The sequence below is a fragment of the Dermacentor variabilis genome, chromosome 7 (assembly GCF_050947875.1).
Source record: "Dermacentor variabilis isolate Ectoservices chromosome 7, ASM5094787v1, whole genome shotgun sequence".
In the NCBI taxonomy this organism is placed as follows: domain Eukaryota; kingdom Metazoa; phylum Arthropoda; class Arachnida; order Ixodida; family Ixodidae; genus Dermacentor; species Dermacentor variabilis.
Genome location: NC_134574.1, coordinates 136,688,229 through 136,711,243, shown reverse-complemented (window position 1 = coordinate 136,711,243; position 23,015 = coordinate 136,688,229). Strand labels below are relative to the sequence as shown.

The window sequence follows — 23,015 nt, the reverse complement described above, 5'->3', positions numbered from 1 at the left end:
AATCAGGTGCCCCGAAAAATAATATATATAGAGAAGGGGGGGGGGGGTGGTAAAGTTATCTCGTTCGTGTGGCTTTTCGTGTCTCTCTCTCTCTCTCTCTCTTGCATTATATCGGGCCAGGAAAGGCGAATTCTAGCGGGTTAATGATAATAAAGTGGAGTGTGGTGCTGGTTGATGTGTACGCATGTTAAACAAAATATACAAGCAGCGCAAACGAAAGACGATCTCGCTTCTTTCTGTGTCCTCTGGGAGCGATCCTTTGTTCTTTCGGTGAATTGAACTGGGGGGGAGTCGGAGCACCTCTTCCTGGTTGAGCTCGCCAAATGAGATATGCTTGCTTGTTCGGCACGGCGCGATGAATGGCGCTGCCTAATGCGCTTGTCGCTACGAAACGCTGCTATTAGGCGGGAAATGTTCCACCGTCCTGTATTGTGAGCGTGTTCGGTCGGCCGAATTCTCGATCCAACCGCGGTCGTTTTGGAATCCAATTGAATGCTATCGGAATCCGAATCTCGCCTTTCAACGGCTAGCATGTTTTCTTTGTGTGTCTCTGCGTTGAGTGAAAGTAAAGGCTGGTTAGGGCAGAATGGCTGTAGAATATCGCGGCGAAATTGAATACAAGGCTCACTGAATGTTACGAGAAAAAGAAATGACGATTGATTGATTGATTGATTGATTGATTGATTGATTGATTGATTGATTGATTGATTGATTGATTGATTGATTGATTGATTGATTGATTGATTGATTGATTGATTGAGTGGCTGGCTGGCTGGTCGGTCTGTCGGTTTGAAAGACGCTGTAAGCGAGAGCTCCGAATTAGATTTGTGGTGACCTGTGATTGATTGGTTATTTATCGATCATAACGATGGCTCTGAGACATCTTAGAGCAGAGCTCTTCAAATTAGTTTTGGTGACCTCTTCGACAGGCACTGAAAGTTCACTACTCGAGCTTTCCAGTTGGAATGCTGTTGCCGTGACACAAGATGGCGATGATGCTCAAACAGAAAGCTTGTACAAAGTGCTTTCCTATCGTCGTTCTATATGGAGTCGCGAATATTGGAACGGTCGCGCCAAAGTGAGCTAGTCCCCTCGGAACATCTCTTCAAATAGGCATTGACTTTCGACCTAGTTAGAGGGAAAGGCAGCTTTAACAAACGCGAATATGTGTTTTTTTTTTTCGGATGCAGTGTGCGTTTGTTGTCTTGGATTGCGATCTCAAAACCGAATGTGACGCTTGACTGTAACACAGTTGTAATTTCACGCTGCGTGGTATGCTTTACACATATTCTTCTTCAGCGACAAAAATATTTGAAACAGTTATATAGTGACAAATAGTGTGAGAAACTGAAAGACAACAATCAGAGCAGTTTCTATTTGTTAGTATTTGCTGTTGGTAATCTGCGGTTAGCAGCAATAAGCAAATAATGGCTTTAAGAATTTGTTCCGAGCGTGTCATAAGTAAGGGAGAATTCGGCCAACGAAAACACATTTCTTATTTTATAACCCAGCATTCCCTCCACTTTCCCGAATGTAACTGCACTTCAAAGATCGCTTTTGAAGCAGCAATTCTTAAGAAGAACCAGAAAATCATCCATAGTCATGGAAGCGATGTTCGACGACCTCACTTTATGAACAGGAAAACGTCGTCTTTGCAGCAGTCGCTAATAGCTATGTGAATGTCAATGTATTGATGATGACGGCTAGCTACGGTAGTGGTTGTGGTGATGGCTACGATGATCGTCATAATCATGGTGGTTTCCGTGCAACTGAGTAGTATCAGGTAAGTTATTATCTGTCAACAATCGCTTTTTTGACATTCAAAAATGAGTGGAAGCGCATACAGCAGGCATCACCAAGTCGTGACCGGCAACTGACCACTATTCTTGAAAGGAAAAGTTTAGAACCGTTCTAATTTATCGGTATACACTGTTAGATACGGGACCGTTTCCTGAGCCTACTTCGAGTTCCCCAGACCACATCGAATCGCACCACAGCTAATTAAGGAGCGCAGAAGCACGGATACCACATTCCTGAGGTAAAGCACGTGCAAACAAGTTGGCAGCCCCCACTTCGTGTGCCGCAGGTGGAGCTATTCACTGCTTGACTCTTCCCGAAAGTGAAGCGAGAGCCTGGCACTGTTCCAAATAACGTGGGTCCCAAGGCAAGACGGCTGTAATGCACCGTGAAGCCATGACCGCGTCGCTCCCATCCGGCTATTGTGACGGCGCATTGCAAGTCAGCAAGGCAAGACCGCAGGGGGACCAAGCAGCGACTCTCTTCGCCGGGTGTGACTCCATCGCACGGGCGCCTACCATTGGCCGTAAATGGCGACACCCGAGCGGGCTCGCCGATTGGCCGAAAATGGCGTCACCTGAGCGGGCTCTCCCATTGGCCGAACGTGACGTGTCTTCGAGACACCGAAGGGCTTCAAAAATGGAGACTGGGAGCAGCAGAGAGCATTCCTAGAGCATTCCTTGATTCATCTCATTTGAGCTTCTTGCGACGGGCCGCAGCGTCCGAGTTGCTGCCGGCCCGTAATGACTTTAAGACTGTTAATTGACGTCTCGCTGTACATAATGTGAATAAACTTCCCATGTGTTTCATCCCGACGTCCTCCTCAACTCCTACAACACACGTAGAGTGTCAAAGACTTCGTGGAGGTCGCTAGAAGAAACCTTCGTCCTGAGCAGCAGACATAAAATAGGCTAACGATGCCGATGATACCGATGATGACTCGCTTTCTTTCTCCGCCACTCCCGCACGCTCCGATTCTCCGGGATGACGTCACACTCGATTCGCCTCCTTCTTCCTACATACTTCACCGACAGAGCCAGAGTGCATGGGTTAGAAGGAAAACAAAAAGGGTGCAGGTGGAGGCAAAAGAATAACGCGCGGAATTGTCAGAAGCACAACCGCAATATACCGCGAAGGAAAACGTATAGGAGAGAGAGAGAGCTGCTGTCAAGGATCCTTAGTTTCTCCATAGTGCCACGACAGCGGCGCGTGACCGTGGAAAAGATATCCGGCTTCCCCGCAATGACTCTGCATGCTGCGACGAAGGCGACCGGGCTGCGAGGCGAACGTAAAAAAAAAAAAAAAAAACACACACACACGTTCTTGAGGGGTTGTATTCAACGAAGCATGCATATGACGAATGCCTCAGTATACATGCCAGAGCGTGACGTTCTGGCTGATGCGGTGAGTCGGGCGCCAAGTGGTAGCACTGTAGAACAGAAAGAAAGAAAAAAAGGAAGCAAGAAAGAAAGAAATGAAGAGAAAGAAAAAAATAACACAAGAAATAGTAAAGGAAGAACGTCAATCTAGAAAAGCAGCTCACACGTTTCTGAACGCTTGGAACATTACCCATCAAGCAGAAAAGGTCGCGAAAGGCGAGCGGAATGCAAAATAATTTAAAGAAGTGTGCCATCATTATGACGTTGCTGGAAATCAACGCTAGCGCTAAACATGGGGCGGGGAATGAGGCGGGAAACAAAGATGGGCACGGTTGTCTGCGCAATGTCACTGGACGAAAAAGAAAAAAAAAAGAAAAAAAAATGCGGGAGTACCTCTATTGTATACGGCGGCTGTGGCGTTCGCCTCATGAGCTCGAGGCAGCGGTTGCGACTTTCGACTGTGGCAGCAGCTCTTGGCTGTGTTGCGTTTCGCCTGCGACACGTGGTTTTGCCGGCGCGACTGCGGCGGGGCGGCAGACATTTTGGCCCGATCGTCGTCGCCGCAACACTCATCGCCAGGTGTTTCCAGGCGCGTCTGCGGCGATGCGACCGCCTAGGGATCCTCCTCGCATTCCAGTCATTGTGCCCGAAACAGGCGATGCCAAAGCAGGGATCTCGTTCCAGTCATTGTGCCCGAAACAGGCGATGCCAAAGCAGGGACCATCCTCTCATTACAGTCATTGTGTCCGACCGGCAGCGCCACGACAGGGTGCTACGAGATCGTGCGCAGCGCCACGACAGGGTGCTACGAGATCGTGCGCAGCGCCACGACAGGGTGCTACGAGATCGTGCTCGACATGGTGCTACGGCATCGCTACGACAGTGTGCGTCACCATTAGCCCATTGTACATTCACGTGCTCGTCTTTTGAGGGGTTCCTTCTTGCCCTCAACTGCGAGAGTATAAAAACAGCTGCCCCCGGACGCCAAAAGGAGGGCTCCGATTTCTTCTGTTGAGTGAAGTGCTCTCCCGTCTCTCTACTTCGGTCAACCTGACCGCCAACTCTTTGCGATGTTAAAATAAACAAGTTGTTTCGTTGTTACCAGTCGACTCATGCTTTGCCGGGACCTTCGGATGCTTCGAGTTGTACCCCAGGCCGCCAGGCCAACGCTACCCTTGGGGCTTGCGACCCAGGTACAACCACGGGCGTCAGCGCCGAGTTCCCAACAGATCGTACCAGCGGTCGGATTCAAACATCTGGTTGGCAGCGGTGAGATCGCCTACGACTTCAAACAACGGTCTGCCAGCGGCGAGATCGCGACAACGGAGGCCAGCAGCAAAGAGATGCAGTTGACAGTATGCTGAGCAGCTCAACGACGATCCGGGAGCAGTGCAACGAGCCCTGTGTGACGACTGGTTGCCTGCAGCGGAACGACTGCGCGGAATTCCTGCCTGCGAGGTTTGGTGAGTGCGGGACTTTCTTCTTCTGAGCTTTGCCAGGCTTTTGTTAGTGTCAGAAACAGAGCTGGTAATTGTGGTTGTCGTTGCTGCCGGGTTAGTTTGCGGCAAGACAATAGTAAGCAGTAGAGAAAGCAGCATTCAGAGCAGCCATGGATTTGAAGTCGTTGCGCAAACCGAAATTGTTGGAGCTTGCAAGAGAGTTGGGTCTGGATGTCTCGGACAAACTCAGAAAACCAGAACTGCTAAAGGCTATTCTTGAGTTAGAGGCTGAGGATGACGAGCTGTCGGAATGCCTTGAGACTATTGAAGAGAGGGAGACTGCAAAAGAAAAAGAAGAGCGTGAACGTAAAGAACAGAAAGAGCGAGAGCAACAAGAGCGTGACCGTCAACACGCTTTGGAAATGAAGCGTCTTGAGGTAGAAATGGAACGCGCTCGTAATGGAAGTCAGGCACACGGTGCAGGAGAACGCGTATTGTTCAAAATGACTGACCTGATGCGGCCGTTTAAGCTTGGAGAGGACATTGGTTTGTTCCTGGTTAACTTTGAGCGAACGTGCGAGAAGCAGGGGTTCTCTCGGGAAACGTGGCCACAGCGCTTGCTCACTTTGTTACCCGGCGAGGCGGCCGACGTAGTCGCTCGCTTGGATAGAGAGGAGGCAGAGGATTTCGACAAAGTAAAATCGAGTCTGCTAAAAAAGTACCGGCTGTCTGCGGAGGCGTTCCGTCGGAAGTTTCGGGAAAATGAGAAAGGCAAAAGTGAGTCATATACAGAGTTTGCGTATAGGCTTATGTCGAACATGCAGGAGTGGCTCAAAGAAGAGAAAGCGTTTGGTGACCACGATAAAGTTCTGCAGTGCTTCGGGCTAGAACAGTTTTATAGTCGGTTACCGGAGAACGTGCGATACTGGGTCTTGGATAGGCCAGACGTGAGTACGGTGGCTAGAGCCGCTGAGCTAGCCGAGGAGTTTGTGACGCGTCGAGCTCGCGGAGCTAAGGACGGTCAAAAGGGTGAATTTGGCTCCAAGTCTGAGAGGCCAAGGTTCACGCCCATGAGATTTAAGGGGGACACGCGTAGTGAGGATGCGAGTGAAAGCAATCCGACCAAACGTAAAGAGACGGCAGCCGAAGCCGAACGCAGAAAGCGGTTCGAGATGAGGCGAGCGGGCGTTTGTTATACGTGCCAGAAGCCGGGTCACTTTTCGGCGCAGTGTCCGGAAACAACACCAAAAGTTGTGTTTTTTTCAATAGGCAGCACGGACGAGAACATGAAGCTTCTCGAGCCTTACATGCGAGACCTCCTCGTGAACGGGAAAGAGTGCCGAGTGCTTCGCGATTCCGCAGCTACGATGGATGTAGTTCACCCATCTTACGTAGAACCCCATATGTTCACGGGCGAGTGCGCATGGATCAAACAAGCCGTGGAAGCTCATAGCGTGTGTCTGCCGGTAGCAAAAGTACTTATTGAAGGACCTTTCGGAGCGCTTGAGACGGAGGCCGCAGTGTCATCTATGCTGCCACCCCAGTACCCGTACCTATTTTCAAACAGGTCCGATCACCTCCTGCGCGAGAAGGGGCTTTTGTTTGGTGAAGCTAGTGTTCAGGCCTTAACCAGATCGAAGGTTCGGGAGCTCGCTGCAAAGGCGGTAGTTGCGGGGCCGACGTTATCAAACAACGAAAAAGGGTCAGAGGCGCAGCAAGCTGATATTCAGAGCACGCCCGAACTGAATAGACTTGAGTCTGTAACGTTAAAGGCGCCAGATACTGGAGAGGAAACGCCCGACGCGGGAAAGTTAGAAGAGCTATCTACTGATTTGCTCATCGCGCCTACGTCAGACGGACTTGATAGGTTGCTAAAAGTCAGCCGGTCGGCTTTGATAGCCGAGCAAAAAAAGGATGGCAGCCTGGAAAACGTGCGCTGCAATGTCAAAGAAGGTATCGCCAGGAAAACTGCGCGTTTTGTGGAAAGAGGTGGAGTCCTGTACCGGAAGTATCTAGACCGCCGAGGAGTGGAGTTCGATCAACTGGTCGTGCCTCAATGCTATCGTCAGGATCTGTTGCGCTTGTCACACGGGGGTTCGTGGTCCGGACACCTAGGAGTTAAGAAAACTAAGGACCGTCTCTTGCAAGAGTACTATTGGCCAGGGTGTTTTCGGGACGCAGACCATTTCGTGAGGACATGTGACACTTGTCAGCGGGTGGGCAAACCAGGGGACAAATCGAGGGCGCCGTTGAAATTGGTACCTATCATTACGGAGCCTTTTAGACGGCTCGTTATTGATACTGTGGGACCTCTGCCGGTAACAGCCACGGGGTACAGACACATTTTGACTGTGATCTGCCCAGCGACAAAGTTCCCTGAAGCAGTGCCGCTTAAAGAACTCAGCTCAGTTGAGATAGTTAATGCACTACTGTCCATATTTGCGCGAGTTGGTTTTCCTGCGGAAATCCAATCAGATCAGGGCACAGTGTTTACTAGCGCTTTGACGACAACTTTTCTCGAAAGGTGTGGGGTAAAGCTGTTACACAGCTCAGTGTACCACCCACAGTCGAATTCCGTTGAGAAGCTCCACTCCGTCATGAAGCGCGTGTTGAGAGCGTTGTGTTTTGAACATCGAACTGACTGGGAGCTGTGTCTGCCTGGGGTGATGTTTGCTTTAAGGACCGCGCCGCATGCGGCTACGGGGTTTTCGCCAGCTGAACTGGTGTACGGTCGCTCGCTTCGATCTCCGCTTCGCATGCTTCGAGAATCGTGGGAAGGTAGGGGCGACGACCCAGTCGTGGTGGAGTACGTACTTAAGCTCCTCGAACGCTTAAGAAGGGCACAGGAGTTGTCAGGTGAAGCAATGGCAAAGGCCCAGCAGAGGGCCAAGGTTTATTATGATCGGACAGCCAGGGCCCGTCGTTTTGAGGTTGGCGATGAGGTCATGATATTGCGCACATCGCTAAACAACAAACTAGACGTGCAGTGGGAGGGCCCCGCACGAATTGTTCAGAAACTGTCGGACGTTAACTACGTGGTAAGTCTGCCAGGAAAGCGGAAAGCACAGCAAGTCTACCACTGTAATCTGCTCAAACCTTATAGACAAAGGGAAGCAGTGGTGTGCATGATGGTAAACGTTCCTGAAGAGCTTCCGGTCGAGCTTCCGGGACTAGGCTCAGTGACGAACAGGGAAGACACCGGTCAAGTCATTAGTGACCTTATCAGTAAAGCACCGCTGTCGCCCGAGCAGAAAACCGAACTACACCAGCTATTACAAGAGTTTCAAGGTCTGTTCTCTGAGAGGCCTGGTAGGACTTCGGTACTTACTCATGATATAGAACTTACCTCCCCAGAGCCAGTACGATCCAAGGCGTATCGGGTGTCACCCCGCCAGAGCGATATTATGGAGGCTGAGGTAAAGAAAATGCTACAGCTCGGTGTTATTGAGGCAGGTGAGAGTGATCATACCTCCCCTTTGATTTTAGTTGAGGTACCGGGCAAGGAACCTCGTCCTTGCGTCGACTACCGCAGGCTTAATTCCATCACTAAGGATCAAATTTATCCGATCCCTAACATCGAGGAGCGCCTTGAGAAAGTTAGTAGCGCTCAGTTTATTTCCACCCTAGATCTTGTCAGGGGTTATTGGCAGGTTCCACTTACAGAAGAGGCTAGTAGGTATGCGGCGTTCATTTCACCAATGGGAACATTCCGTCCTAAAGTGTTGAGTTTTGGTTTGAAGAACGCGCCATACTGTTTTTCAAGCCTCATGGATAAAGTGTTGCGGGGACAGCAAGAATTCGCTTTACCGTATCTAGACGACGTAGCGATATTCTCCGCATCCTGGTCTGAGCATATGACACACTTGCGGGCAGTGCTAACCCGCCTGCGCGAAGCGGGCTTGACAGTCAAGGCTCCTAAGTGCCAGTTAGCACAGGCCGAGGTTGTCTACCTCGGTCACATGATTGGTCAGGGTCGTCACCGCCCCTCTGAAATAAAAGTGGCCGCTGTGCGAGACTTTCCGCAACCGCGCACAAAGACCGATATTCGGTCGTTCTTAGGTGTCGCCGGCTACTATCAGAGGTACATCCCTAGGTACTCTGATATCGCGGCTCCCCTGACGGATGCTCTAAGAAAAACAGAGCCTCAAACAGTCGTCTGGGACGAGACAAAGGAAAGAGCTTTTAGCGCCCTAAAGAGTGCCCTAACAAGCCAGCCTGTGCTACGATCGCCAGACTATACAAAAGAGTTCATTGTTCAGTGCGATGCTAGTGAGCGAGGCATGGGCGTTGTACTGTGCCAACGGGAAAATGAAGAAGTAGAACACCCCGTCCTGTATGCTAGTCGTAAGCTGACCAGTCGTGAGCAGGCGTATAGCGCCACCGAGAAAGAGTGTGCGTGTCTCGTGTGGGCCGTTCAGAAATTGTCATGCTATCTAGCCGGCTCGAGGTTTATCATTGAGACGGATCACTGCCCTCTCCAATGGCTGCAGACCATCTCTCCCAAAAATGGCCGCCTCCTGCGCTGGAGCCTCGCTTTACAACAATATTCCTTTGAGGTGCGTTACAAAAAGGGGAGTCTCAACGGTAACGCCGATGGCTTAAGTCGAAGCCCCTAACGTAGGAATCAGCCTCAAAATTGTTTGTTACTGATGTTTTTCTTCCTGAGGCAGGATTTTTTTTAACATATTGCTTTTGTTTAGTGTTTCAAAGTGATGATATGCTTTCTAGTGCAATTTTTCAATTTGTGGACGCGTTCTGAGTGATGCTAGACTACTGTAAGGAACTAGGCAGTGGTATAAAAAGGGGAAAGAGCCTGGCAGGGCTTAGTGAGGGTTGTGCCGTGCTTGCTGACTGAGCGGTTGAGTTTTCAGCGTAGTTCTAACGCTTGCCGGGAACGAGAACAAAAATGTGAACTCTCCCGAAGTCACTTTGCAGTGTCCCGTGCGAACCTGAACGAGAGAACGAGGCCTTCTCTGTGCGCTGCGCTCAAGAAACGTCAAGGGACGCCCGACTTCGGTTATGAGCATCATCGAGCGACATCCCTCCGGACAGCGGATGCAGTCCCCTGTCCATCGGGATCTCCTTCCCCCGGCGGGGCGGTCTGTTGCGTTTCGCCTGCGACACGTGGTTTTGCCGGCGCGACTGCGGCGGGGCGGCAGACATTTTGGCCCGATCGTCGTCGCCGCAACACTCATCGCCAGGTGTTTCCAGGCGCGTCTGCGGCGATGCGACCGCCTAGGGATCCTCCTCGCATTCCAGTCATTGTGCCCGAAACAGGCGATGCCAAAGCAGGGATCTCGTTCCAGTCATTGTGCCCGAAACAGGCGATGCCAAAGCAGGGACCATCCTCTCATTACAGTCATTGTGTCCGACCGGCAGCGCCACGACAGGGTGCTACGAGATCGTGCGCAGCGCCACGACAGGGTGCTACGAGATCGTGCGCAGCGCCACGACAGGGTGCTACGAGATCGTGCTCGACATGGTGCTACGGCATCGCTACGACAGTGTGCGTCACCATTAGCCCATTGTACATTCACGTGCTCGTCTTTTGAGGGGTTCCTTCTTGCCCTCAACTGCGAGAGTATAAAAACAGCTGCCCCCGGACGCCAAAAGGAGGGCTCCGATTTCTTCTGTTGAGTGAAGTGCTCTCCCGTCTCTCTACTTCGGTCAACCTGACCGCCAACTCTTTGCGATGTTAAAATAAACAAGTTGTTTCGTTGTTACCAGTCGACTCATGCTTTGCCGGGACCTTCGGATGCTTCGAGTTGTACCCCAGGCCGCCAGGCCAACGCTACCCTTGGGGCTTGCGACCCAGGTACAACCACGGGCGTCAGCGCCGAGTTCCCAACAGATCGTACCAGCGGTCGGATTCAAACAGCTGGAATCTGAATGCATTAAAGAAAAAGTATGCGTACAAAGACCTAGAGGAGGGCGACACAAGTGCTGTACTTGTCCGTGGCTTTGACGCGGATTTTCCGTTCTTTCTTTATCCTGACGGGGGAAGAGAGAGCGAGAGAGAGGGAGGGTTAATGATTGCCTACCAACTAGCCCAGCTCTCGCTCTTGATGAAGGAAAATGTCGATTACACACAGAAACCAAACAAACGAAAAAAAAGACGCAACCAAGGTGATTGATCGGTGAAGCTGATGGCCGGCAAACAGTCAGGTGATCTGATCGCGCTAGTTTGTTTTTCAATAAATCAAATCTATCTATCTATCTATCTATCTATCTATCTATCTATCTATCTATCTATCTATCTATCTATCTATCTATCTATCTATCTATCTATGAATGAATGAATTAATTAATGAATCAGTCAATCAATCAAACGAAGAACCTGCAAGAATAGCTAATTGGTCCGTCGTTTAGCGCTGTCTTCCAAACTTGAAGGAAAGAGCGCCAAGGACAGGACACTAACGAGAGGAGAAACGCACGGTGCTGAATAACAAACAACTTTTATTGCGTATCGGCGTAAACAAATGTACTGGAATACTGCGAGAACAGTCAGTGAAAAACAAAAACAAAACAAAACAATGTAATTATAGGAGATCACCGTTGACAATGGTATGTCACGTGCATGGATAAGTACACGATTTCGTTGTGCTGTAGTGATAGCGTAGGCACCTTGACATTATTTTCGCCGCATTCATCAACACCTTCAGCGTTCCTTCATTTATCAACCTGTCAGCGTTGCTAAATGATTGATGCTTTCACAGAAGGAAACGAAAAAAAAAAAAAACAAAGGCGGGAAGAAGCGAGACTATTCTTAATTTTTTTGTCGCGGCTCTATTTTGTCTTGTTTCCTAAATGACAGGCAGTATCTTCCTCAAGAGTTCCCTTCTCCAAGTGCTGCAGGTTTGAAGCCTTCGCATTGGTCACTCCGCGGATAGTTGTCGGATGTGAGAACGTGGAGAAACAAAAAAAAAAAAAAAAAGAGAAGCTCCGCAAGTACATCACTGGATGTTCCGTAGCCGACTTCGCGAGCACCGTCCCATTCAACCGTAGATGGGGTCGTGCGGCCTGTTGCTCATGGCGCACTCCGTGTTTCCCAGGTGCTCGCCCTTGTCCATGGTCAGGCAGCCGGCGCCCGCGCCGAAGCCGTAGCCCTTGGGTCCGAACTTGCGGCCGTAGCACTGCTTGCAGAACAGCTCGCCCGCGTGCTCGCCCACGTTGGTGCTGTCGAGCCGCTTGCGGCAGAGTCCGCAGACGAAGCAGACCTTGTGCCATTTGCTGCCGGCGGCCAGCATCTCCTCGGCCGCGTACACTGAACGGCCGCACTTGGGGCACTTGGCATGCTCGACGGCTGGGGTGAAAGGCATGTCGGAGGAGTGGGGCGGCCGCTCGGTCTGGGGAGACAGGCAAGTTCACTGCAGAAAGCCCAGTGAGCGTTTGCTGTGGGTCCGCTGGCGGACCGGCGATTTTTCTAACACTTCGGCGCACGGCACTAAGAAGCTGGGCCAGGGACATATACGGCTCTCCGGCCCAGCCGGGCTGCCTCCTCCTCCTCCTCCTCCTCCCGGCCCGATGACGTCACCGGGTCGCGCTCGAGTTTCCCTCGCCCGTCTGACTCAGGGCCGTTGGCACACGGCTCCGACATTCTGCGCTCCTCCTCTCCACTCCCACCCGTTGACGCGGCCGTGACGCCGATGGCCTCTTCGTTTGCGCGGTTCAACGATCGCTCCGCAAAAGACGCACCTTCGCGAAACGCGCTGGCCGCCAAAATGTAGTTCGATACGGGCGCTCGGGGAAAGTGGGTGACCGGGCCGGCGGGGGCACGTCATGGTTCGGTGGTGTCCTGTGCGCTTGCTTCTTCTTTGTATCTCTCTTTTCTCCTTTCTTTTTCTTTCTCTTTCTTTCTTTTGTACTGATTGTGCTTCCGGTCTAATTGACGTCGACAGGCAATGAAAAAGAAAGATCCGTTGTTAGTCAGCGCCGCGTTCGTCTCCTCTCGTCACCGTCCCGTTTTTAGCGCGCGTTCCTTCAAGTTCAGTAGTGTTACGCGGCCGCGCTCCGCGAGCGCCTCCGGGGAAAAAAAAAAGAAGAAAAAAAACTACTCGCACTGTCGCGTGGCCTCCGAGAGTCGGGCGCACTTCACCGCTTGGTCTCGGAGCCCATGGTTGAGAGCGAAAGGCGGCACGCGCGTCGTATCGTCTGCTATACTGTGCGGCGCGCGCGAAACATTGCATAATGCTGGCGGCGTAAATTTGCTTGCGTGACGGGGGCGCGAACGCCGGTAGTTTCGTATCGCCTTACGTAAAGCGCCGAATGTTCATGGCACGCGCCGCTAGACACTGCCTGAACTCTTAGGACACAGCAGCCCGATAATTACATGTTTTTTAAAAAGGTGTTATTTCCTTCAATACTTCGCAGTAAGCCGTATGCATGACGTGTGTTCCTATGTACTAACCAGCTCGATTTGCCTAATAAACTGATAAAAAAATATTCCATCGGCTTAGCGAATTTCTTTTCTAGCAATGGGAGCAAGTGTAAATAAAAAAAAAAGAAGAAACGACGAAGTCGACAGTTTTTTCTTGAGCTGGTCAATGGCACAGACGGTGTGGTCATTTTTAAGTTTTACGAAATTTCGAAAGATTGCTTGTGGCAGATAGCATAATTCCTGTGCTTCAGCTGGTTTACTCAAAGGGGCGGATATTACTGGCACGAGAAATCGAAAGACGCATTCAACTAATTAACCAAATGTCAATAATTAACCTTGGAATTATTACCTTACGGCACATATTGCAATTTAGAAAGTGTAGGCCGTGAGTGTGGCAGACGTATCCACGTGAAATGAATCTCGGGGGTGACACCACTTTCGGTACAAATATTTTCGACAGCGTGCGACGAAATGCATGGGCTTGCCAGCCAATTTCGTGCTTCAATCCATAAAGGAGCGCTTTGTTAACAAAAAAAGAAAAGAAAAGAAGGAAACTAAGTCGAACAACCGTGTATCTTTACGGAGAGTTTCATGCCGCATATCTCCAAACTGTTATTAATTCTGGGTGAGAGAGAGAGAGACAATTCTGGAAATTCATTTCAATGTAATACGCCTTGCGAACTAATCGGCTACGATTCGTAAGTTGCAGTATTTGACGTCAAGTGGTAATTAAAAAAATTGTAGCAATTGCTACGAACGGGTGGATGTCTGATTTTCCCTTTATTCATTAAAAAAATTAAGTATTGAATTTTTTTTAAGGAAGTGCATATGGGTTTCGATTTCTCAAAAGTAATGTGCACCTCTCTGAATCATCAAGCGATCTTTTTTTAAAAATTCTGTGAAACCTAAACATCATCACCCCGCATATCGCGTGTTAACGACCACTCGAGTCGTTCCGTCAGGTCGCGTTTCGAAGCTGAGCACAATCTGGCCGTGCGGACATTAGGACGGTGCATTTTCATTGTTACACAGCGATCGATAAGTGAACATTCGCTGCCTGTGGTTACGCAGTAAAGCGATTGGCTTAGCAGGTAAGAGTATACTGAGCCAGGAAAGACAGCCACAGAGACCGGACATACAAGCAAAAAAAGAAAAGCGGCACAAACTAATTTTACGAAAAGTTCGGCCTTTACTAATCGCCTCATAAGCCACTTTGTCTTTCGGAGTGTTATAAACGCAGTCACTGAAATAATGTGGGTGAAATCGCCGTGGTGGCACTGCGCTGATAAGTCCGAGGATGCGGGATCGAATCGAAGCGGCCCGGTCGCTTTTTGATGGCAGTCAAAAGAAAACAAAACAGAGAGAGGGAGAGAGAGAGAAAGACTCTTGTGCATTGGATGCACATTAAAGAAACCCCAGTTGAACTGGTTGAAACTAACCCGCAATCCCTCCTCCCCCATCCCCACTACGGCGGGCCTCATAATCAAATCGTAGGTTTGTCACGTAAAACCTAAGAATTTAATTTTTTTAGTTTATTGAAGAGGTGAGAGTGTCCAAGGGGGGAAATTCGATAGTATGGGATGTGTTGCCTGTCTAGGAAGGCGCACGGAGATTTAATTTTCAACAGCCTGTCCAAAAGCCGGAGTATGTTGGTTCGCGTTGTAACGACGTGGGCGCATAGGAAATGCGTCTTGGCGTCGAGAACGTGGCGCAGATGAATGCGAAGTGTTTCGTGTGACCTTTATGCGTCGAGTGGTAAGCATCGCGCCTCTGCCGCAGTTCCCAGGCGCGACGAACCTTCTGCAAGGCCGAGTCACAGTCTCAGAAAAATTATTACGTGCTGATTCCTGCGTTCGTATACTAGCGATGGGGTAGAGATTCGATGGGGGGTAAATTGGGCAGGAATTAAGGGAATGTACCATATACGTAATCTTTATGAAGAACCACCATTGACCGGCCGTTGCTGCCTCACTGCGATCCAATCACGTATATGAATATTTGGGCTACTGCTGAGATCTTCCCGCACAGCTTCTTTACCAGCGGTGACCAAGTCAGGTTCCTGTCGACCACCACACCCAGGGATCCTTTGAGTTTTCCCATGTGGAAGTGCACTCCCACCGAGTGCCAGTGGGGACCGATCCGTGTGCCATTGTAACACTTTTGTTTGCGGAGAGGCGAAGGCCCCGGCGTCTCAATTAAGCCGATATCTTGTCCAGTACCTTCTGTAGTCGCCGTTAGGTGTTGTAGCGCAAACTCCACGCTATCAAAATGCAGATGTGGTCCGCTGACATACATATGACATGTAACGTGATATGAACAGCATGTGGCACGACAGTTGTCAGGTGGATAAGAGTGATCTAGCAATAAGATGCTTAATACTGCAACCTGCGCCACTTTTTTTTTTTCTGAACAGCTTAATATTAACTAGAGCCTTTCGGAGTGCTCATAAATAGATGTTGTCCTTGTAAACAATTTGCTATCCGTCTGCGTAGTTGTCTTCCAAGACTTAGCCCACACAAAGCTTGGAGGAATGCGCTCTGAAAGACCGAGTCAAACGCAGCCTTTATATCTAAAAGAAAAACGGAAAATGTGTGTCAAGTTGAGTTCCTCTGCGAGGGATGACATAAGCTCGATAATATTGTCGAGTACGGACCAGTTCGAACGAAATACGTTCATTTCTAGTAGATATGCATGGCTACTTTCTAAGAATATTGACATTCTTTAACGAATAATCTTCTCCATCAGTTCTTTTGTGCAGACGCGCGAGACTATAGGCCTGAATGACGCATAGTTAGTAATATCATAATAAGCCAACAAACACTGACAACAAGGATAACATAGGGGAAATTACTTGAAATAAAAAAACGATAAATTAATGGAAATGAAAGTGGATGACAAAACAACTTGCCGCAGGCGGGGAACGATCCAGCAACCTTCGCGTTACGCGTACCAGTAGTTAGCAGTTAGTAAGTAGCTTTCCGGGCTTGAGAAATGAAATACTTTTTCCGAATCTGCAGGCGCCTCACCGCTCGTCCGCGAAGAATTGTAGTTCTCTGATAGGTCACGGAACCGAGCTTCGGTGAGAGTTGGGTAGTGGCCCGGCAGCTGACGCCGCGTAACCTGCTGTTGAGCTCTTGTTTACATCACCAATAGCTGCTGCCAGCTCCTCTGAGGAGAAAGGCGGATCCTACAGAAGAACGGCCTGTTGCGGTGGCCAAGGGAGTAAAATGACATATTGTGGCGAAAGTCCTGCGTTAGAGAAAAATTGACAACATTTCTCGGCAACTTATGCAGCGATATTGTGTTCGGGCAACGAAAGTGCAGCGAGTGGATAGATCTACTGTGGCTGTGTGCGGATGCCTCTATTCACGCGCCAGATTTTGGCTAATGGTTTATGCACGTCGAGTCTTGCACAAAAGCCTCTCCAATTGTGTCTGTTTAGTTTGGTCATTTTGGTCAGTTTGGTCAATTTCTTATACTTGAAACTGTGTAATGGTGTCGGCACTTAAGGACGTACGGAATACCTCACACATCCAACCTTGACATTTCTAGGCAAAGCTTGTGACTCGAAACGTTTACTTTCGCACATCGGGACCGCCTAAAGCGGTGAAAGTCTTCCACAGGAGCCGAAGATGACAGTAGTTTTGCGAAGTCAGTGACTGGGATCTCTTTGCCCACATCATAAATGCTGCATATTGTTGTTTCCTTGACTTGCGAGGAGAATGCGCCAACAGGGATGCTTTCCAACTGAGTGATTGGTTTCAGTGCGTCCAGTATGGTCTGTGTTTTGATCTACACAGAAAAAAAAAAAGTTCTTTTGAGCGTTTATGCTCAATTCCCCAACTTGGCTAGAAGCGATTCGTTCGAAATATTCCGACAGTATCTGCCTATTCACCGAGCTTTAGGTTGTCTGTGGTCGTTGTTGGCACGTATGCAACAATGTAAGGCAGCTTGCTAAGCGCCTTTTTCGATGCGGGGTGACCAGTCGGTGATGTTCTTCTTATCTTCTTATCAATCTTGAAACATTCCGTGATAACCGGAATTCGTTCCGTGTTAATATTGTATGTTGCACTTTGGTATTTTTGTCATGTCATTACTGTTGCCCCCTTACTCAATGCCCTTCAATGGGCCTGTAAGGTAACTTAAATAAATAAATAAATAAATAAATAAATAAATAAATAAATAAATAAATAAATAAATAAAATATATCTGTTCAAAGGGCAGCTTGGCACCGATCGAGGTGAAACCGTTGTCCGAACCCGTATGATAGGGCAGCCATCAGATTCCTCAACCGGCAGCACTCGTGGCGTCGAAGCGGTCACTCTCTCTGAAGGCATAATGAGGTGCTCGTTGAGGGCCTGGTCGCTGGACGGAGTTTTTGTCCTCCATCGTGCAGCTCGACTTCTCCCAGTACTCTTGTCACTTATGGCAGAAATCTCAGGAAAAACCAGAAAAACACAGATACAACTCAGGCTGTTCTCTCCGGTCACTTCCTTCTGCGGGGTCAACCCGTCAAACTTATTAGTAAGCAATTAGGGAGCACGCCGATTTCGATTTATGTGTGTCTGCCGATCAGTGCCGATTTAGTACTCGATAATATCGATAGATCGTAAAACAGCGAATTCGTGTGACGGAGGGTGCTGGGCGGGCTGTCGGTGGGGAAACAAAAAATTTCTGAAGCGCTCTGCTGCTTGAAGCGTCACGCGTATTGCTTTGAACAGGCTTTCGAGCTGCTTCGCATGGGTGCTTTGTATCTCGTCCTCATTTTCTTTTACTCGCAAATAGAATTGCGCGTTGCGACAGAGCAGTTGAGAAAGTTCAGCTCGCACTAAATTCGAAGCCTTGGACCATGGGGGCTGTTTGCGAGCTGTCTAGACGCGACCATCCTCCACGAAACAAGTTTCGCAATACCCGCCTCAGCGGCGTCTGATGTTTCAACGGACGAAGCCGGCTACGGCCCAAAGCTGCGGGCAGACGTGCAGCGCCTAGACACGCGCTTTGTCCTACCACCAGCTTGCTAGCCAAGAGAGCAAATAACCTTTCTGTAGCCAATAAAATAAATAAGCAAAAATGAGAATGAGAAAGAAAAGATAAGAAAAGATAAGGAATGGTAACAAGCAATCTTTAGTTTCGACACTACTTTGTCTCCCCATGACCGTTATTCCCGTGTTTTCTGCGCCTTGTTGGAGCCATCACCGTTTTTTTCTTCTTTTTGTATTCTTGTCACTTCGACGCGAGTACCGCTCGTTTCGGCATCCTCACGCCCTCGCTGCTTCTTGTCGCGTCTGCGCTGCGTTTCTTTGCATCCCTGCGTATTGTGTTATCTTTTTATCCCTTTGGATGTCACGGCTCATGCGATATTGGACATCTTGCAAGGGTTTTACGCCTACTATACGTGCGCGCGTGTGTGTGTGCGTAATCGGGAAGGGGGGGGGAGCGGCAGGCAGGTCGGGTTATGGTGCATCGCTGGCGTTGGTGTTTCTCGCGATTACCGTGCAAGCTGTTCTTTGCGTCGTCGTGTAGACGTCTTGTAGTATACGTGTATGCAACGGCAGGCATTTCCGGGGCCCTGCCCGGCGTGACACCTCGCAGAACCTTTCGCCTTCTCGCCCTTCGCTGCCTAGCCTTCCTCGATCGTTGTAGCGTCACCATGCTCTTTTACCTCGAATACCGTAATATCCGCAGTGTAATCCGCGTCCGATTGTACAGTCCGCTTGGTGCCTGCTGTGGCAAAAAAAAAAAAAAAAATGGAAGCTTTCTATTACATTTATCGTCACATAGTGCACAGCCTGTTGGATTGCCACTGTCGAGATTGTCACTGGTCGGTGAGCGATAAGAATCAAGAGAAACCAAGGGGCTATCACCATGACGTCTAATTCTGAGCCGCCTTTGGCTGCCCTTTTCGTACCCTGGAATCAATCCGTTGTTCAAGCTGCTGATTATTACTTCGTCTGATTACGCGATTGGCCTACTTCTACTACTTCCTATGATAACGCAAGTAAGATGCTATCTGCCGTGGTGGTTTAGCTGCGATGACGTTTCGCTGCTAAGCAGGTTGTCCCGGGTGCGATTTCTGGCTTCAGTGTGGTCGCATTTCGATGGAGGCGAAATAATAAACGAAAATAAACTCTTGCACCGTGATTGGGTTGCATGTTAGAGAACCCAGGGTGGTCATACTATGCCGCAGCCTGTCCTCTACGGCGTGTCTTATAGTTCAATATCTCCTAATGTTCAGCGCCATGACGTTTTACTAACAGAAAAAAAGAAGCATTGGAAGTACGAACATATAGTAAGTGAGAGTTACGGCGCACCCCGATAGTTAGGATGATTGATAGCCCGTGCCGCTTAGATATCCTAACGCAGGAAGATGCGTACTGCAAGCCCACTGTTGAAGAAAAACGCATGACTGTAAGGCGGTTGGCCTTTTTTTTACTTTGGCAAGGGTACAGTCTTCGGCTGCGAACTACTTGTAGTTGATGGCGCTGGTACCTCTCTGCACCCTGTGCAGTGTATTGGTACAGTTGCAGACGGCACTTGCAGCTAAGGCATCAGCAAAGCGAGAGCAACACTTTACAGTGTACCCTTTAACAGTGGAGCATGCTGTATCTTGGCGTCTACAGATCGTAACGGTAAAACTACTAAGAAAACGAAGAAGGACAGGAAAGCAGAGCACGCGCAACAAAAAGTTTTGTGGTTGTGTGCACTTTCTGTCTGTTTTCGTTTACTGCACCGCTTTGTCGTCACAAGCCGCGTTGAACCAGATATATCTGGTGTCAGACTCTCCTGCGAATTCTAGTAAGGAAGATACGGTACTTTATTTTTCGTCCCCCAACTTATACCGTTAGACACCGTTAGTGTATGCGCAGGCGTTGCATTGAAGCTCGCTCCTTTTCCCGCGTTCCCATTTTTGATCTTACCCGCATGCGGGCTGGGTGTTGCGTTTTATCTTCAAAGAACGTCGAGTGATACAGGTGATCCAATAAAGTTGGGGCGCCGGCCGGCACATTCCTCGAGCTTCCGTGAGGGTTTCTTTGTGAGGGCGCCACCGTGCGCGCCTTAGAGCTAGCATTTCTCTTCGTCGCATTTTCGTGTCTTCGTTTTCTTTTTTTTTCTCTCTTTCTTTGTTTCTGAAGATTGTCCTTTCATCGCTCGCAAGGTCGTCCCTCAAGATTCTCCCTTCGTCGCTCGCTACTGCTGCCTCCTCCTCCTCTCCTTGCTGTGGCTTCTGCGCATTTCCCTGCGCAGCTCGGCGATTCCCCTTCACCAGCGAGTAGAACTTGTCACGGAGTTTTGTGCGGGTCAGGTGGCGCAATTTACGCAATCGCGTGTACGCACGCGCGTGCCTAAGTTGCCCCCCCCCCCCCCCCCCTGCGAATGAGAAAACATACATTAGTGGCTCTGTAAATCCACGGTGCAGCCATAGAAGTAACTGAAATCCCTCATCGTACGATCATTGTGTGTTCTTACTTGTGTTTTGGTTGATCTCCAACGACAATCCGATTACCTCACGATCTGTGTGAATCTTGTGACGCCGCCTCACCTGTGAACTAAGCTGGGCTGTTAATTTCGGCTGCGGCGATTACCCTATCTCGCTGTGTCATTTCTAGCCGGAGATTAGTCCATAACGAGGCTGTCGTTGCAAGAAGAAACTGGCCGGAATGCGATGCCTTCTAGAAACATGCCTATTTTCTCAAGCCACTGCACTATACTTGCAGTATTGAAGTATGGACCTCCTGACTTAGAAGCCACAGCTCTAAGCTCGCAGGAGATGATGCAGCTTAGTGGCTTTGCATATGAGCGCCTCCTTCTCTTCAGCTTCATCTTCATTAGAATTCATAATTTCTTATCTTTTTCTTTTTTTCCTTATCTCTTATCCTGTGCACAGTAGCAGGCTAGAGCAAGCTATATCTCAGGCCGACCTCTCCACCTTTCTCTAAGTAAATTCCTCTTTCTTTGTTGCCTTTGAGGACGTTGGACGAAACTTGGTGATCACTTGGCTCGTGCGCGCCCTGTGACGTCAACGTCACTAAGCAAAAATTGATGTCAGGGCTTCGTTGGCCGGATGGATAAGGGATGCAAGAAAGTGTGGTTACAATTGGAATAAGCACTACAATGTCGCTGTTTTTTTTTTCTTTTACTTGAATGTAGGTAGGGCGTGGGTGCCCGTGTTGTTTCTAGCTTTTTTGTTTGTACATCTTTCCTCCGCACTGTAAAAACCGCCAGGGTGACCCATTAACTGGCCCGAACGTTTAGTTTAGTAGGTGGAAATGGACTTTTCCTTGCTCTTTCCCGCTATTTGTGCACGTAGTCGATCCTACGCTAATTTAATACACGTCATTACGCTGTTTCGCTTCCTCAAAGCGCTTCATTTTTTTCTTTTCATCGCACCTCTTCTCTCTACTCCAGCAGCAAGTTTGTTTTTCCTCTGTACACAAGATGGTGCTGTAAGGCACGCTTTGCAGGAGATGAGTTGTGGTCGTTGGCGTGCGCAAGTCGAGGCTTAAAATGACGAAGCTCTTTTGAACTGATCTGAGGAACAGCGCAGCTCGCTTGTGCGATGATTAGGCAAGTAAATCCTACATGGCTACGAAGAAAAACAAGTGACGTCGACGGACCTGACAAACCAAGCACGCTGCGAGAGCGCTGCGCATTGCCCCCCCCCCCCCCCCCCCCCGCTTTGATGAGAAGTTTCAGAAGAGACGAATTGGTGCTTAGAGACCGCAAATAATGTTATTTGTACGTTTACGGTTCTAGTTTGTGTGAGTTTGAGGTATGAAATTCTGGCGATGACAAAAAGGTGGGTATACAAGGAGAAAAAAGAAGAAAAAAAGGCAGAATTACCAGTGCGCTGGGTGGTGCCGAAAAGAAGAAAACGAAGGAGTGACGGATGGAGCAAGAAAGGCGATAATTCGCGTGCAGAGGGCTTCATAGATTTTACACACATGTTAGCGTTGCACACCCCAGTAGTAGTTGTCGTGGCCATAGGGGTAACAGCGGCGGTTACAAGTGTGATACTGAAACCGACGCCTCGGGAAAAGCCAGTACCGATTGTGATAGTTCAGTTAAGTTTCCTTGAACACCACAAAAAAAAAAAAGGTACAGCTCACGGGAATTTCGGGGTTTATATATGGTGTAAAGTGAAACCAAAAGCTCGGACACAACATGGCTCCTGTTCTGGACACCGGTAAAACCCGCCGTATTGACAAGTTCCCCATCTTCTCGGCTCTCATGGGCTTACATGGTGGCTGTCTCATTGTCGCAAAAGTAAAACAGAAAGGAACATGGCGTATTTATAGAACAGGACGTAGTGTGGTGGTGCCCATGATACTACCTCATTTGCGTCTGACGCCAGCTCTTATCGGCCCGCTTTCTTGAGCTGCGGCGAATATAGACTTTTTTTCATGTTTATCTCTGCCGCCAGCATATATTGCAGTTTTCAAACGGGCGCTCTACCACCGTGGGAATGCCCGGATGTGGGTTCGCAAGGCTTGCCTTGAATATGGATTTGCTTGCAATGTAGACATTTCCGCGCAGACAATGCATACTTATAAAGAATGCATACTTAGAATGACATTAGGATCTAATGAAACACAATACTGCAAAAAAAATTGAAATTTGACATGCCTTTTTTTTAGTAAACGATGAACCATTGCGACAGATGGACCGCCGCTAACCAGACGCGTCTTCGGGGTGTCTTCGAACTCCAAGAACGATGCCAATCCGAAGCTGCCTCATCACGGCACTTGCAGTAACGAAACGTCAGCGAAGTGGCACTTTTCCTTCTAGGAAATTAGAAGGAGCTTCACGCCGGCAAAGATGCCAGACGCGGTTATTATATTTGACCAGGCAGAGTTCCGCCTAATGTCTGTCGCTCAATGTATAGGAGTCATGTCCTGTCGCCTGAGGCGCTCCTCCCAAGGCGACGTGTCTGCGCTTCGTCAGATTTCTCTGGGTGACATTGGCACGTTTCGCCAGAAAGAAGGACGTCTCGCAGGCCCTGGTGACACACCCTGTTACGTCCTG

General features: G+C 49.2%; 2 protein-coding genes across 2 annotated transcripts in view; one reads left to right on the top strand and one right to left on the bottom strand.

Annotated features, from left to right (window-relative positions):
* LOC142587970 (beta-1,4-glucuronyltransferase 1-like) overlaps positions 1-23,015 on the top strand; it is a 365,814-nt gene that overhangs the window by 304,058 nt on the left and 38,741 nt on the right. The window lies entirely within an intron of this gene.
* Positions 11,052-12,060, bottom strand: LOC142587961 (muscle LIM protein 1-like). Its single transcript, XM_075699362.1, has one exon. It carries the CDS (start codon positions 11,932-11,934, stop codon positions 11,611-11,613), a length of 324 nt encoding a protein of 107 aa, XP_075555477.1. The 5' UTR covers positions 11,935-12,060; the 3' UTR covers positions 11,052-11,610.

Bases quoted from the DNA above. Each gene is read 5' to 3' on its own strand.
- LOC142587961 (XM_075699362.1), bottom strand. From the start codon at position 11,934: ATGCCTTTCACCCCAGCCGTCGAGCATGCCAAGTGCCCCAAGTGCGGC.